The sequence below is a fragment of the Apis laboriosa genome, unplaced genomic scaffold (genome assembly GCF_014066325.1).
Source record: "Apis laboriosa isolate Shangri-la unplaced genomic scaffold, ASM1406632v1 scaffold5_cov152, whole genome shotgun sequence".
Classification (NCBI taxonomy): Eukaryota; Metazoa; Arthropoda; class Insecta; order Hymenoptera; family Apidae; genus Apis; species Apis laboriosa.
The window spans coordinates 2,413,934-2,429,239 of NW_025223857.1; the positions used below are offsets into that span (position 1 = coordinate 2,413,934).

General features: G+C 40.6%; 2 protein-coding genes across 8 annotated transcripts in view; both read left to right on the forward strand.

The window, feature by feature from the left end:
* LOC122718151 (catenin delta-2) overlaps positions 1-6,067 on the forward strand; it is a 46,261-nt gene extending 40,194 nt beyond the window's left edge. For all 7 annotated transcript variants that reach the window (XM_043942928.1, XM_043942930.1, XM_043942931.1 and 4 more), the window contains one exon: positions 1,600-6,067. In XM_043942928.1, the coding sequence (XP_043798863.1) occupies positions 1,600-1,851 (252 nt within the window). In that variant the 3' untranslated portion in view covers positions 1,852-6,067. The remainder of the gene's footprint in view (positions 1-1,599) is intronic.
* A 3,905-nt stretch (positions 6,068-9,972) lies between these two features.
* LOC122718272 lies at positions 9,973-12,061 on the forward strand. The gene is made up of 6 exons (XM_043943164.1): positions 9,973-10,293; positions 10,445-10,569; positions 10,701-10,925; positions 11,541-11,676; positions 11,755-11,884; positions 11,957-12,061. The coding sequence occupies exons 1-6, from the start codon at positions 9,973-9,975 to the stop codon at positions 12,040-12,042; spliced, it is 1,023 nt and encodes a 340-aa protein (XP_043799099.1). The 3' UTR covers positions 12,043-12,061.
* The last annotated feature ends 3,245 nt before the right edge of the window (positions 12,062-15,306 follow it).

The window sequence follows — 15,306 nt, forward strand, 5'->3', positions numbered from 1 at the left end:
ATCGATCGATTACGTAATACGCGGACAGATCTCGTCGTTATCGACGCGTAACACTGAGGATTTGTCGTTGTTGCGTTGTCGTGCGAGAGATAACTAGCGCGCATAATGAAATACTATTTTGCTGTTGCAAAAATCGAGAGGAAGAGAGCGTATACGCTCAATCGATAGATGTCGTTTCGTTTGTGAATGCCTCTTCGAATTGTTCGTTACAAATATTCATTCGTCACGGAATTGCTTGCGAATTGTAACGAGGAAATTTTTGGACTCATTTCGATATATATAGAAGTTATACATATGGAAGTTAAAGCATTGCAAGTGTATCTCTGATTTTATTACACGATTGTATAAGAGGTTAGTTGTTGCAGGACCAAGTACTTTGCCAGTATCGATTAGGAAGCGCATCGAGGCCGAATTGAACGAAAAATCTGATTTCTTTCCAAAATTCGATAATCCTTGCTACTCTGATCTGATCAGAGGAATAAAGGAAGGCTGATGATGCGCGCTGCCTAATTGAGGTTAGAACAGTAGCGTGACAGCATATATATATCGTTCCATTATCGACAAGTTCTAGTGGAGTTAATTTCGACTGGTTAACCTATAATTAATTCAGAGTCTATACGGTAAGAGTAATGTTAGAGAGAGAGAAAGAGAGAGAATAAAAATGAAAAAGAAAAAGAACGCACGATCATCACGATTTTTCCAATTTTTAAACGAGCAGGGTAAAGTTAAACACAAAAAAAAGCACAAAAAAATATATATATAATTCACGGTTCACATTCGTTCGGAAGAGGTATTCTATTCTTTCTTCTTCTTCTTTTTTTTTTTTTTTTTTTCTTCGATTATATACAAACGCGCATAGACAGACACACACACATATACACACACTCATTAAGCGACTTTCATCGTATCGAGAGAAGAGGTAGACGCACCACGTCGAAGCATGATTTATAGTTGACACGTTGACTATTGCACGAACTTATTTATAATCTATTTATATCCAAATTAACCGAGCATAATAATAAAAGAGTATCTGACAGTATCCCATCAATTTGATTCATTGGTATGTACAACTAGTTCAACAGTGTTTTCCTTTTTTTCATTATACAGAATCTCATCATCTCTCCTCCTTTTTTAATTGTCGTTGCTCTTTGTTCGACGACGGGGTTGTCTTATCGTTTCATAATTTTTTCAAATTCTTCCAGAGATCTCATTTTAACCGCCCCCTTTTTTTTTTCTTTTCTCAATCAAGCTCATTCACCTATCCTTCGTATAAATATAAACTTACATACAAAAGTAAGTAATGATTACTAAAATTCTTATATATATATATAAACATATTCCAAAGAAAAAAAAAAAAAAATAAAAAGATACGATTGTACGAATAGCGGTAGCCTTCCTTACCTTTCCTATGGCGAATTTAAAAAATATTTAAAAAAAAAAAAAAAAAAGGAAAAGATCACAGGAACCAAGTAAAAAAAGACGAGAGAAAAAGAACCGGACCCGATCGTCTCGAAGAGCGGCCCACCCCCGACCGATCCACCCCCGGCTACCCTCCGAGCCAGGGCTCTAACTAACCGTTGGCTTGTGTGTGTGTTGCAGCAACCGAAACCCGGTGAGCCGCTCTACGCGCAAGTTAACTTGGAGAAGAAAAAGAAGCGGCAGTATGAGCTGGGGGTGGGCCAGGCGCAGGGTCAGGGGCCGGTGGTCGGCTCGGGGGTGGCGCCCAGTGTGCCCGCGGCCGGCCAGTGGGTGGCCGACGGCGTGGGCGTCCCCGACGGCTCGGCCGCCACATCGACGGTGAACGTGCCACCCAACTCGACGGCCGCCTCCGCGGGCGACTCCTGGGTATAACAGGCCCTTGTCCAGGATCCAACCGCCAGGATCCCTTCCTCGAGGCTGCCCCAGAATCGGAACAACGTTTCCTCCCCACCCCCCAGGGGGGAGAATTAGAGGAGGAGCACTCTCTGCTGCTTTCGTTTCCGACGAAGAGGGGGGGAGAGGGGGGAAGTCTGGATATCGGAGGGATTGAATGATAGAGAGGGCATTGAGCATGGACGACATTTTATTATTAATTAAGAGTTTTCTCTTCTTTGTCCGGGTTAGTTTCCTCATCGAGAGAAGAATAGGAGAAGAAGAAGAAGAAGAAGAAGAAGAAAAGGAAGAGGATGTAGTGAGGAAGGGGAGATTTTTGGGTCGTCGAGTATATCTGCTCGAGGCGTATATCATATTCTTTCTTTGGGAAAGAGCAATAGAGAGACGGGAATATAGAAATTTGTTTTTGAAGGAAAAGAAGAAAAAAGGAAAAAAAAAAAAAAAAAGAAATCGCACTCCGCACCCCCATGTTATTATATCGATGTATAGTAGATGAACATTAGTAAGGAACGAAAAGGGAAAAAAAAAAAAGAAAAAAACAGCGACTTGTCCGACCACATCCGCAGCAGTAGTCGCACCAATGGCTCTAAACCTTCATTGCACAATTCTAAATTAATATATACTATATATATATATAAATATAAATATAAATATTATATATATATATATATACACTCACACTTACACAAACACATACAAACACATACACACATGTATATTTTAACAACGGTCAAGATAACGGGATAAGAATGAACCTCGTGGCCGTTAAAATTACTACTAAGGATAAGTAGGCGGTATTATTACGATTATTATTATTATTATTATTATTATTATTATTATTATTAATATCATCAAGTACGATGCGGTGGTGTTGCCGCCGTTATAAATACAGGAAGGGTATAAAAATGAATGAATATATATAAATATATTATATATATATATAGAGATATATTATACATACACCACGGTACACCACGATCACAGACACGCGATTAGACAGCGCATCGATTACTTATTATTATTATTATTATTATATTATTATTGTATTACGTAAACTTCTGAGGCTGTGGGTGTGGCATGTTACACGATGATGTTTCGAATATTTGCGAGCTGCACTTTTTATTTTTTTTCTTTTCTCCGATTTTTTTTCCCAATTGAGTGTGCGCGAGAGAGAGAGAGAGAGAGAATGCGTGAAAAAGGAAATGAGAAACAAAAAAAGGAGAAGAAAAGAAAGAAGAAAGAAAATGGAAAATGGATGAGAGAGAGAGAAAGAGAGAGCGAGCTACCATTCTGATACTTTTGTCTGCCTGTCCGTATATAAAAAAAAAACTGTCCACTCGCGAACGTAGTAACGTAAGAAAAAGAGAAGAGAGAAAGAGAGCGAGCGAGTGAGCGAGCGAAAGAGAGAGAGAGAGAGAGAGAAGAAAAAGGTATCTTAAAAAAGTCTGCATTTATTCTCGAGAAATAAGACAGAAAGATAAGAAGCAAGATGAGCAAAGAGGAGAGAGAGAATTTTTTATGGTTCTTCGCTGTTATTGTACTTCTTCATATTCTAGATTATCGCGATAAAAATGATTCGAAATAGAAAAGAGAGAGAGAGTGAAAAAAAAGGATGGCGAAAATGGAGGATGGAGGAAAGAGGGGGTTTAACGAAAGTATAAAGAACGGATAAAGTGGGAATAATGTGATGTTCAATGTTATCAGAATGTTTGACAGAGATGACATTATTGATAGCCGATATACATATTATATATATATATATAGATATATATACATATATATTATATATATACAAATAAATATATCCTTGTTCTATTTCTTAAATAATATTATTACGACAGTTGAAAGAGAATAAAAAGAAAAGAAAAGAAAAGAAAAATCGAGTGTGTTCGCGATTAACGATTATATAATAGTCATCAGAGAGAGAGAGAGAGAGAGAGAGAGAGAGAGAGAGAGAGAGAGAGAGAGAGAGAAAGTATAACATCAACGCGCGAAGCGCGTTAAAAAAATTATTATGCACGATTGATAATTCACCTTCGTCGAATTCAGAATTATATATACACAAATCTATATATATATATACACATACACGTACACACACACACACACATACACAGAGTTAGAAGAAAAAGTATGATATAAACCGTTTCTTCGCGGTCACGATCGATCTAAAATTGAAAGAGAGAGAGAAAGAGAGAGAAAAAGAAAGATAAGAAAAGAAAAATCGATCGATCCCGTCTATCGTCGTCTCGCTGTATAACCGGTCAAAATCCAAAGCGTCGTTCATCCTTTATCTCCTCGATCTCTGTCATCCATACGTAGTCGTCCATACGCACTTTATCCCGTATTTTGTACATACATGCATACATACATACATACATATATATATATATATATATTCATCCTCCGCGTGTTCAATGGAGGATCTCACGAGATCGAACGAGAGACGAGATCGAATAATCGGAAATAATCGGAACGTACGATCGTAGACGAGAAGCAAGAAGCGGAAAGCTGTATTTCGCCAGGTAATACTCTCGATAACGGGTAATCGATCGATCGACCCTCCTCGAGGAGGAATCGAAGCGAGCTAATCGCGCGATCGTTTCTGCTCCCTTTCGCAATGCCACCGTTTTAACATCGCTGTTACAACGTATATCGCGACCAGGCGAGACATCGTTACGATATATATATATATATATATATATATATATATACACGAAGCAGTGTTTCATCGCGACGATTCGTAACGAATCTGTAGCAGAAACGAGGGCGCGTTTCGAGTTGTGAAGCGAATTAAAAAGAAAAAAAAGAAAAAAAAGAAAAACCTCGCGTCTCGAAGAGAGGCGAATCATTTTCGAGCTTATCGTACGGATCCTGTTACCAGATCCTCCGGCGCGCCAATTCGCCTCTTAGAGGGCGCCTCTTGGACCATTCCGCTCAACGTGACACGCGCGGCTCCGATCAATCCTCGCCCCCCTCTTCCACCTTCTTCTTCGAATCCTCAAGCTCGGAATTCGAAATTCGTTCGAGGAACATTGGAATTGAATGGAATTGTTAACGGAAAGTTAATTTTCAAGGATTGGAATTTCTTTTTTTATTATTATTATTATTATTATTATTTTTTTTTTCTTTTGAAGAATTACAAATTCTTTTGAAGAATTACAGAACGGGATCGAAATCGTATTCGAGGATAAAATTGATCGAGATCGGCGACGTTCGTTGGAAGGTGTTGGTTGGGTGGGTCGAGGGGGATCGGGGGAGCCGCCACGATCTACACGAACGAAACGAACATTTTTGATATCCGCTTTTTTATTGTTTTCACGTACCAGCGTTTCTAATTTTCTACGAGGATTCTAACGAGCGAGAGAGAGCGAGAGTGAGTGAGTGAGTGCGTGCGTGCGTGCGTGTGTGTGAGAGAGAGAAAATTGGTGGAGGGAGAGACGAAGGATTTTTGTAAAAGTAGTCTGTGGAGTGACGCGCTCGCAGAAAAAGAAGAAAAAAAGAAAAAAAAAATGAAAAAAATGAAAAAAGAAAAAAAAAAGAAAAATTCGTTCGAAGAAAATGTCGCACGGTGGGAAGGCTGACCAACTTGAGAATTTGCATTTTTGCAACAGGAAAAACTTGAATCGTTTCAAATGGAAATTTTTAAATATCGCTCGGATCATTTTTCGAATTTTATCTTCGTACATATCTTGGAATCGATTTGTCGATTGATTTAAATGATAAAATTGATTTTCGTCCCTACTTTTTTTAAAGAAATTTCACCATGTGTTTTCGAAATTTTTCTTTCCAAAATTTCTATATATATATATATAAAATACTTTTTCGAGAGGAGCCAAGTTTCCAGATATTCCAAGCATTGTTGTTCGGCCTTCGACAAGAGGAGGGAGGAAAGTGGAAAAAAAGGGGAAAAAAAAAAAAAAACGAAAAAGAGCGTCCGGAATTTTTGAAACGCGATTTTACTAGCGATTTTTACGTCGTTTTTTACACGGTTCTCGCCGGCCTAAGGAGCTGTCCTTTCCACGAACGGCTGCTCGTGCATTTGCCGCTTTCTCGCGGCGCAGACCTCGCGGAGATCGATTTAAAAAAAAAAAATTATCCCCTAAAAAAAAAAAATATATATATATAAAATATTATATATTGTATTAAATCGAGGGGAAAATTGTTGGTAAAAAATTTCCAAAAATCTATTATTCTCTTGGAATCGAATCGAGATAAAAATCTCGAAATTTTTTCCGCAACGCAAATATATCTTTCTTTCTTCCCATTTTTCCAAAGAATAAAATTCTTTGGATATATTTCAAAAAAATTTTAATCGATCGATCTTCGATTCTGCGCCGGGCGAAGATCCCAGATTTCACCCTTCACCGCGATCATCGTCACCGATCACTCGGAAGAAGACTGATAGCGCAAAACAAACGAAAAAAAAATCTCGAGTGACTCCATCAAGACCGCTCCATCAACAACAACCTCGAAAAGGAAGGAAGGAAGGAAGAGAGAGAGAGAGAGAGAGAGAGAGAGAGAGAGAGAGAGAGAGAAGGAACGAGGAGGGAAATTCCACGCGAGTGTGTGCGATCGACTGGCGAGACTCGTACGAGTAGAAGGAAATTTTTCAAATCACGGAGGGAGAAGAAGAAGAGGAAGAAGAAGGAAGAAAAACGAAAGAAAAAAAAGAGTGAGAGTTAAACAAGAAAGAGGGAAGAAGTCTTCACGTATCCCACGTATTACACGTTACATACACACTTACGCATACATATACACGTATAATACACATACGTGCGACGCGTAATAGGAAGAAAGAGAGGGAGAGAAAGAGGAGAAGAGCGAGCGAGAGGGAGCGAGCGAGCGAGAGAGAACGAAAAAGAAAGAGAGAGAGAGAGAGTGAGTGACACAGAGACACGTGCATAAAGGAATAATAGAAAAAGGATAGAAAAAAAAAAAAAGGAAAATAATAAAAAAAAAGAAAAAAAAAAAAAAAAAAAAAGACTAGGCTACTACTACAGTGCTGCATACGTATTTAAATTAAAGGATAATGCATTTAAATAAGCATGGATGTGCATTCTTAGATGTATTAGAGGAGTTTCACCACACCACATTTAGTATTAATTATGTAAAAGCGATTGTAGTCCGACGTGGGGGAGGGGGGAGGGGGGCAGGTGGAGAGTCTTTGAAAATTCCTTCCTTCGCTCTCTCTTTTTCTTTTTTTTCCTATTCTGTTTTGCGAAGGAAAAGAAAATATTTCGTGTAATTTTTTTTTTTTTTTTTTTCTCATCGTTTCGTTCGATTGGAAATAAGAAAGGAAGAACTCGTCGAAATATTTTTTATTCGACGGGTATAATAAGTTTCTTCCTCCTCGAAGGCTTCTCCTCCCCCGCCGAACGCCCTCCCTTGAGAGAAACCGCGGTGGGGATTTTCATCGTTTCACCATCATTGTATCACCTTCATCGCCGTTTTTATTTATCTCGTACGTGTTTTACGCAACTTATCGACGACAAACAATTACTAAATGAAGTAGATATATATATGTATATAATATGTATATATATATATATATTATACATGTAATATATATATATATATATATATTATAATATATATATACACACACATATATATATATAAATATAAAATTTGTTAAGACGGAGGGGGGAAGACGAAGAGCAAACATATTGTCATTATTTTATCGACGTCGTATTATTTATATCGGAGGAGTACCACAGTATATACAATAATTAATAAAAAAAAAAAAAGATCGACTAGTGTATTTCGAACCCGACTGACAACAATTAAAGAATTTAATTGCGCTGAAGCTGCCCTACATTCTTTTACTATCCCATATATACATATACATATACATACATATATATATATATATATATATATATATATATCGAGGAAAAAGAGGATGAAAATATATTTTCCTTTCCTTTCCTTATTTATTTAAAATCAAATTTCCTTACCGAATTAAATAATTTTGGATCAAACTTTTAAAAAAAAAAAAAAAGATACAATTTTTTTTTTCACCGGTTAAAGCGAATTAACCGTAATTTAACTCGAAACGGTGTTAGCACGAGGAGAGGGAGGGAACCTAACTTCGATTCGAAGCGTGTGGGATAAATCGTTAAATCGAAGAATGCAGATTGTCAATTCCCCTTCCTCCTCCTCCTCCTCCTCCTCCTCCTCCTTTGCCAGTTATTTTTTTTCTTTTTTTTATTTCTTTACCTTCGAAACTCAAACGAGGAATCGAAGGATCGAGAATATTTTTTTTTTTTTAGAAAGCAAGTGGAAAGTATTATATGCATTTCTCTGGAAAAATTGATCGAGGGAGGGAGGGAGAGGGAGGAGGCGATAAGGGGTTGGTTGGGATGATTGTATTTTAACAAGGAAATTCTCACGGCTCGGTGACCACGAGCCACCTGCTCCACCAGTGATAAGGAAGCGACGCGCGCGCGCACAGAGAGGGTGTCCTTCCTCTCTCCTTCCCCCCCCTCTCCTCTTTCTTTTTTCTTTTTTACATTCGATTCAACACTCCGCAAAATAGAATATCCATTTTGCAGGTTATCAATTTTTTCGTCGAAATGCCGAATTTTTCTTCAACTCTGGTGGAGAAGATTGAAAAAAAGTTGAGACGATTTTTATCGGTTAATTCTCTCTTCACTTTCTTTTTTTTTTTTTTTTTCTTCTCATCGTAGCAGAAATCGTCTCCGCGTTGGATGCTTGTCCAACGCAGTTTCGATCCCGTTTTCAATCAATCCCACGGGTTCTTGCTCATTTCACACCCCCGCGCTCGCATCACACCCCCGTGGCGCGCAACCGTGTCCTTTTTTCCCCCCTTGTGTGCGCGGAACCCGCTGCGAAAGGAACAACCCCATCGGAGCACAGTTGCGCTCCGACTTCGCACAGGACCGCTCTCCGCTCTCCCCCTTTTGGAAAATTTTAATAAGGAAAGAAGAAAACAATAGTAAACTCCGCGAAAGTGAACGATCGATCGATAAAAATAATCGAGTCGCGATCCTAGAGAGAGAGAGAGAGAGAGAGAGAGAGACAGAGAGAGGGATTTTTGGAAAATTTTAAAAAGAAAAAAAAAATAGCAGTAAATTCCGCGAAAGTGAACGAACGATCGATAAAAACAATCGAGTTGTCAAATTCCAGAAAGAGAAAGAGAAAGAGAGAGAGAGAAAGAGAGGGATTTTTGGAAAATTTTAAAAAGAAAAAGAAATAGCAGTAAACTCCGCGAAAGATAAAAACAATCGAGTCGTGATTCCAGAGAGAGAGAGAGAGAGAGAGAGGGATTTTTGAAAAATTTAAAAAAAAAAAAAATAGCAGTAAACTCCGCGAAAGTGAACGATCGATAAAAACAATCGAGTCGTGATTCCAGAAAAAGAGAGAAAGAGGATTTTTAGAAAATTTTAAAAAGAAAAAGAAATAGCAGTAAACTCCACGAAAGATAAAAACATTCGAGTCGTCAGATTCCAGAGAGAGAGAAAAAGAGAGGGATTTTTGAAAATTTAAAAAAAAAAATAGCAGTAAACTCCGCGAAAGTGAACGAACGATAAAAAGAATCGAGTCGCGAATTCCAGACAGAGAGAGAGAGAGAGAGAGATTTTTGGAAAATTTAAAAAAAAAAAGAAAAACAACAATAAATTTCGAAAGATAAAAACAATCGAGTCGCGAGAAATCCCAGAGAGACAGGGATTTTTGAAAAATTTAAAAAAAAAAAAATAGCAGTAAACTCCGCGAAACGAACGATAAAAAAACGATAAAAAGAATCGAGTCGCGAATTCCAGAGAGAGAGAGAGAGAGAGAGAGAAAGATTTTTGGAAAATTTAAAAAAAAAAAGAAAAACAGCAGTAAATTTCGAAAGATAAAAACAATCGAGTTGTGATTTCAGAGAGAGAGAGAGAGAGAGAGAGAGGTATTTTTGGAAAATTTAAAAAAAAATTTAAAAAATTTAAAAAAAAAAATAGCAGTAAACTCCGCGAAAGTGAACGAACGATCGATAAAAAGAATCGAGTCACGATTCCAGAGAGAGGGAGAGAGAGGGAGAGATTTTTGGGAAAGAGGGAGGGAGGGAGAGGGTGGATATCGTTGATAATCGCCATGATGGACGCGAGCGGGAACCGAGCGACGGCGGCGAGGGAGGACGTATCTGGGAAAAGATGGCGCGATGTGGAGCACGCGAGGAAGGAGCTGGCCTCCGTGATCGAGAGGATCGAGGGGACGAGCGGCCTCGCCGACCGCCCCGTGAAATATTTTCGGGCGCGGCGGCTACTCGCGCGCCCAACGAAACCTCGGTCGAGCCTCTTCCCCCTCCTCCTCCCAACAATAGGCGGGAGACACCTGTGGATCCTCGCCTCGATCCTCGCTTCGATCCTCGGACGATCGGCTTGGAATTACGGGCAAGCCGCGCGTCACCACAAGGTGAGCCCTTAATTCTTCTTTTCCCTTTTTTCTTTCTTTCTTTCTTTTGGAACAGATTAATCAAATTTAACAGTGATAGTAGTTTCTTTCCTTTCTTCCTTTCCTTTTTTTCGAAGAGCGAAGATGAAGAAATTGAAATTTTTGTCAAAAGTGTTTGGCCGAGCTGCCCCCGTTCACGCAGAAAATATTCCGGCCGGCCGAGGATTGCTCGATCTGTACGGGGGTGGAACAGGTGGACAGGATATTCGACGTGGATCCATCCGCTTTCGAGGAACGGTATATTTAATTAGCTACTTTCGAGGCGAATTTTTTTAAAAAAAATTGTAATTTTTTGTTTTTCACTACTCCTCTCTCTTCTCTTTTCTCCTTTCTTTGTCTTGGGGGCGGGGGCGGGGGGATGGGGACAGATACGCCTATTCAGGAAGGCCCGTAGTGGTCGTGGACGCGACTATTAATTGGACGGCGACGGAGGTATTCTCGTTTCATTTCTTCAAGTCGTTGTACGAGGGCGTGGACGGGAATTGCCAATTTTTCCCGTACAGAACCGAGTTCAAGAGTCTTCGGGACGTGTTCGAGATGAGCGCCGACCGATCATTGTTGGAGGAGGGGACGGAGCCTTGGTACGTTGGCTGGTAAGTGAACGTATATTGTTATTAATTGAAGGGAAGGGGAGGAATTTTCTTTCGAGGTTCCCTTTTTGCTCTATCCCTGGGAAGAGATAATTATATATATTGGATTAGATATTTTAAAGGACGTTGTCGAAACGGGCGTTGAAAACAAAATAGAAAAATATATAGGGGAATAAGAGAACGCTGGGCGCCCGTGAACGAGGCAGTTTTGGAGCTTCGACAACCGTTCTAAAACTCGCACGTATGCGCACAATCCGGCTAACGAGCTTACCGACAAGCTATATATATCTGTGTATCCCGTGTATATTGAAACAATTACCTAGAAACTCGAATTCGTGTCTATCTGCGTTGCTACATTTCTTTTTTTTTTTTTAGTACCAACTCAAACTCGTTCGTCCATTTCATTTCACCTTTCTGCAATTAATCGTAATTTCAGATCAATTGTCGAATTATTCGAAAACTCGAATTCGTGTATTCATTGCTATTTTTTATTTTAACGCGAACTCGAATTCCTATTTATATTATTTATATCCCCTCGATAATTTTCGTCTCGATGTTCGCGCGTATCTTCCTTCCCTCGTAATCTCCATTTAATTACATGGGACATGAAATTTCCAGGAGTAATTGCGACGAGGAAATCGGCAGTTTGCTAAGGCAGCATTACCAGAGACCTTATTTCCTTCCAGCCACGGCAGAGACGGAGAAGACCGATTGGATTTTTATGGGTAGCCACGGATATGGGGCCCCTATGCACGTGGGTGACAATGCATGCGTTTCGCGCGTATCGAGTTTTATCGACGATGCATTCGTATTCTTTTCTCCTTTTTGCCAGGTCGACGACGTAGAACACCCCTCGTGGCAGGCGCAGATCAAGGGCGAGAAATTGTGGATTCTCGACCCTCCCAGGGAGTGTCATTACGCTTGCAACAGATTGGAGGTGGTTGTGCATCCCGGTGAAATAAGTAAGACATCTCCGTTTCCTCGATCGAGCACCAATTCCTTTAATTCTCGTTCAATTTCTTCTCCACAAACAGTTGTTCTCGACACGAACCGCTGGTACCATCAGACGGTAATCGTGTCCGAAGAGATGAGTATCACCATCGGTGCGGAGTACGATTGAAACGGCGAGACGATCGTGCCACGTCTCCTCGAAACGTATAGATAAATAAAGATATTTTCCCTTCACTCTCATCGACACCTTCGATCCAGAAATTTAATTTCCATCCAGCCCTGTGTAATTCCAATTAATACTCTCATCTACTTAGAAGAAAGAACTTTAACTGTCCACAATTCGCTATTAAGAAAGAAGTGTTTAGAAAAGAAAACTCGTATTCGTCACGTATATCGATCCAAAACGAGTAGCGTATCTAAACCTTCATTTAGCATCGTAGAACCCACAGAACTCTGACGTATCGACGTAGCAACATAAAAACTTTTTTACTCCTTCTTAATGTACACTACCACGTATTCGAGATAACGATATACGAATAAGCTGCTGAAACTATACCATACATAGTCTCGCAAATGAAACTCATTTTTTGAACGATCATATTACACACCGCTTTCATCGCGTGTACGTAGCAGCGTAGAAGGAATATTTCGATAACACGTGGAAAGATACGACCTTTGACCAATTCCATAATCCACAATAACCGAGCCAAGGATTTCATCGAGGCGGGCAGTTGATCGGTTTCCTTCTCGAGAGGAGAGGGCGGTTGTTGGAACACGCGTCGGGTAACGCACGATCGTGAAGGAGGAGGGGGGGATTAGGGAGAGGCAGGGAACCCCCGCGGCAGCCACCACCTGCCGCCAGGTGCGAGTTGACGGGACATCTGCACGAGGGACCCGTGCCGTCCCGTTTCCTTTTTCACCGTCCTCGCCAATTCACGGGGGCCCCGAACATTTAGGTGTCTGTCTGGAGTACAGGCTTATTATCGGCTGGGTTAATTGGCCCAAGCTGGCGATCCAATTGCTAGCAACGTGTTTGTCTTCGAATGGACAATAGAAAATCGTTCGATTATGTTCGATTGGGTTAAATGGGATGGTATCGTTACGGGGAGCGAATTTTTTGAAAGTCTCTTTTTTTTTTTTTTTTTTGGTCGAGAAAAATAACGAGGATATTGTATTAATTGTAACAAAAATTTTAGATATTGATTATCGGCGAAAAAAGCTCGAGAAAGAAAGAGATATATATATATATATATACACGATACTGTATTTACGGCTTTTTTATTCTTTGTGTCGAGGTTTGAATAGCTTATAGCCTTTGCGTGGGCGGATTACGTAATTCGCGTGTATCGCGTAGATTTCGAAGTAGCCGGTTAATATTGAGATCCGAGTGGAAACTTAAATCTCTCCAATTGAGAGAGATTTAAATATTCAATTTTTATATTATACGGAGGAAAGAAAGAGAGATGATAAGTCGTGAGGGGCGAGATTCCTGTCCAACTAGGACAGAAGAGAAGAATAGGGAACAAAAAAATGGGCGGAAACGATAGGGGAGGAGGGGAGGAGGGGGGGAGGATGCATCGAAGGAGGCCCGAGGGCTTCCTGTTTCAACCTAATTACATTCCATTCGATGCAGGGGGTAAGGGGGAGGCGGGTTGGACGCGCAACAAAATCTCGTTAATTCATAAAAATTCTCGGTCCGTTTCGCGGCTTTCTTTTTGCCCGCGCGAAATTAAAATCCCCGCGCGCGGCGGTCGAATAATCGATAACGTAGGAACGCGCGCGGGATTCCCTCGATCGAATTTCTCTTTTTCGTTTTTTTTTCTTTTTCTTTTTCGTTGAACCCACGGCTAAAAACGCGTTGCTGATTTTAAATTTGATTTTATCTTTATTAATTTCAAAAATTCCATTTCCATTTATTTCGCGAAATGTAAAAAAAAAAAAGAAAAAAAGAAAAAATCTTTCGTCGAAGAAGATCAGATCGAATGTTCTTACGAACGTTTCTGCCAATTTTCAGCCGGAACGAGCAATGGGAACAAGAAGATCGTGTTTAGGAAAGAGGTCGAGCCCAAGTTTTTTTAAACGAGCACCGAATGAACCGTTTCCGTTCAAGCAGAGGCGAATTTTAAATGCTTCCTGGAACGTGTCTTCGATATTTCGATATCATCGCTCAGAGAGGGATGGAATTTCGATTCACCGATTCCAAACAAATCCTCTTTTCGTTCTCCCCAAAGAAAAAATTCAACTTTCCAAAGAACGAATGTAAAAACACGAATGCGCGAATCCCGGGATTCGAAACGACAGGCGAGTTTGAAGAGAGATTTCTCGGTCGATAAAGAAGATCGAAGAAGTTTTCGAGGGAAACTCGCGTGTTTGCGGCACACTTTCGGCAAATTTCAATGGCCGTCGAGGGTATAGGGGCGCGATGACCACCGAGCGACGGTTGGCAGTAATGGCCCGTGTGCACGTGTGTGTGTGTGTGTATGTATGTGTGTGTGTGTGTGTAGCTACGACGTACGTTTCGACCCCCTTCCACGATCGCGCGCGACCTCTCTCACCCGTTTGCGGCCATGTACAAATTTCACGTTAGGTACATATGGTTTCCCTGTTCTCGCGTCTTGCTTTCTCTCTGGCCACGCCAACAACAACCAACTACAACGCGCTGCTGTTCTTCGCGTCTCCCTCGACCCGTTTCTCCCTCTTCCTCGCTCCTCCTCGCCCACGTTTCCGTCTCTCTGTCGTTCCATATACTTGCGGTCGCGCATACTTGGCGTGCATACGCGTATACGTGTGTGTGCGCGCCCGCTCGCTCGCCACTGTCTCACCCTTCCTTCCTCTCACCCTCCCTCTTTCGAGGGATATGTACGGTTTCACACAAACGCTTCACTCCGGTGGTCGTGTACAAATTTTTTTCTACCCCCTGTCTTTACGCTTTCCATGCATCTCGAATTCTTCTTCTTCTTTACTTGCTCTCTTTTTTGTTTGCCTTTTCTTTCTTTTTTTTCTACTATTATCTTAACTTTGAGATTTTAACGCCAAGTTTAAATTTAAGAGAGAAAGAGAGAGAGCGATAGTTTTGTTCCTCTTTCGCAATGTGTTTTTTTTTAAATTCTCTGTTCTTCGTCTCTCTTGTTTGTTAATTCTCTCTGTCGTAACGCGATCACGCTTTTGTTTTCTCTCTCTCTCTGTCTATCTTTGTGGAAAAAGCGGGTAGAAGAGATATTACTTTTTGCCTATTCGTTCGCATCGAACGGCGATTTCCAACCCGTCCCCCTTCGAACCCCGCCGTGTTTCTACCCCTAAAGTGTTTATATATGGAAAATCTGCACGAGTTATTATTAGCAGGGTTTCGAAGCGTTTCTTACACTCGCCCACGCTCTCCTCCCTCTGTCTTCCACGCTATTTTCCCCTCGTGGCACCTCGCAGTATCTCAGTT

Coding starts and splice junctions, on each gene's coding strand:
- LOC122718272 (XM_043943164.1), top strand. CDS start 9,973: ATGATGGACGCGAGCGGGAACCGAGCGACGGCGGCGAGGGAGGACGTA. Junction 10,926..11,540: donor GAGCCTTGGTACGTTGGCTG/GTAAGTGAACGT, acceptor TGAAATTTCCAG/GAGTAATTGCGACGAGGAAA. Junction 11,677..11,754: donor GATATGGGGCCCCTATGCAC/GTGGGTGACAAT, acceptor CCTTTTTGCCAG/GTCGACGACGTAGAACACCC.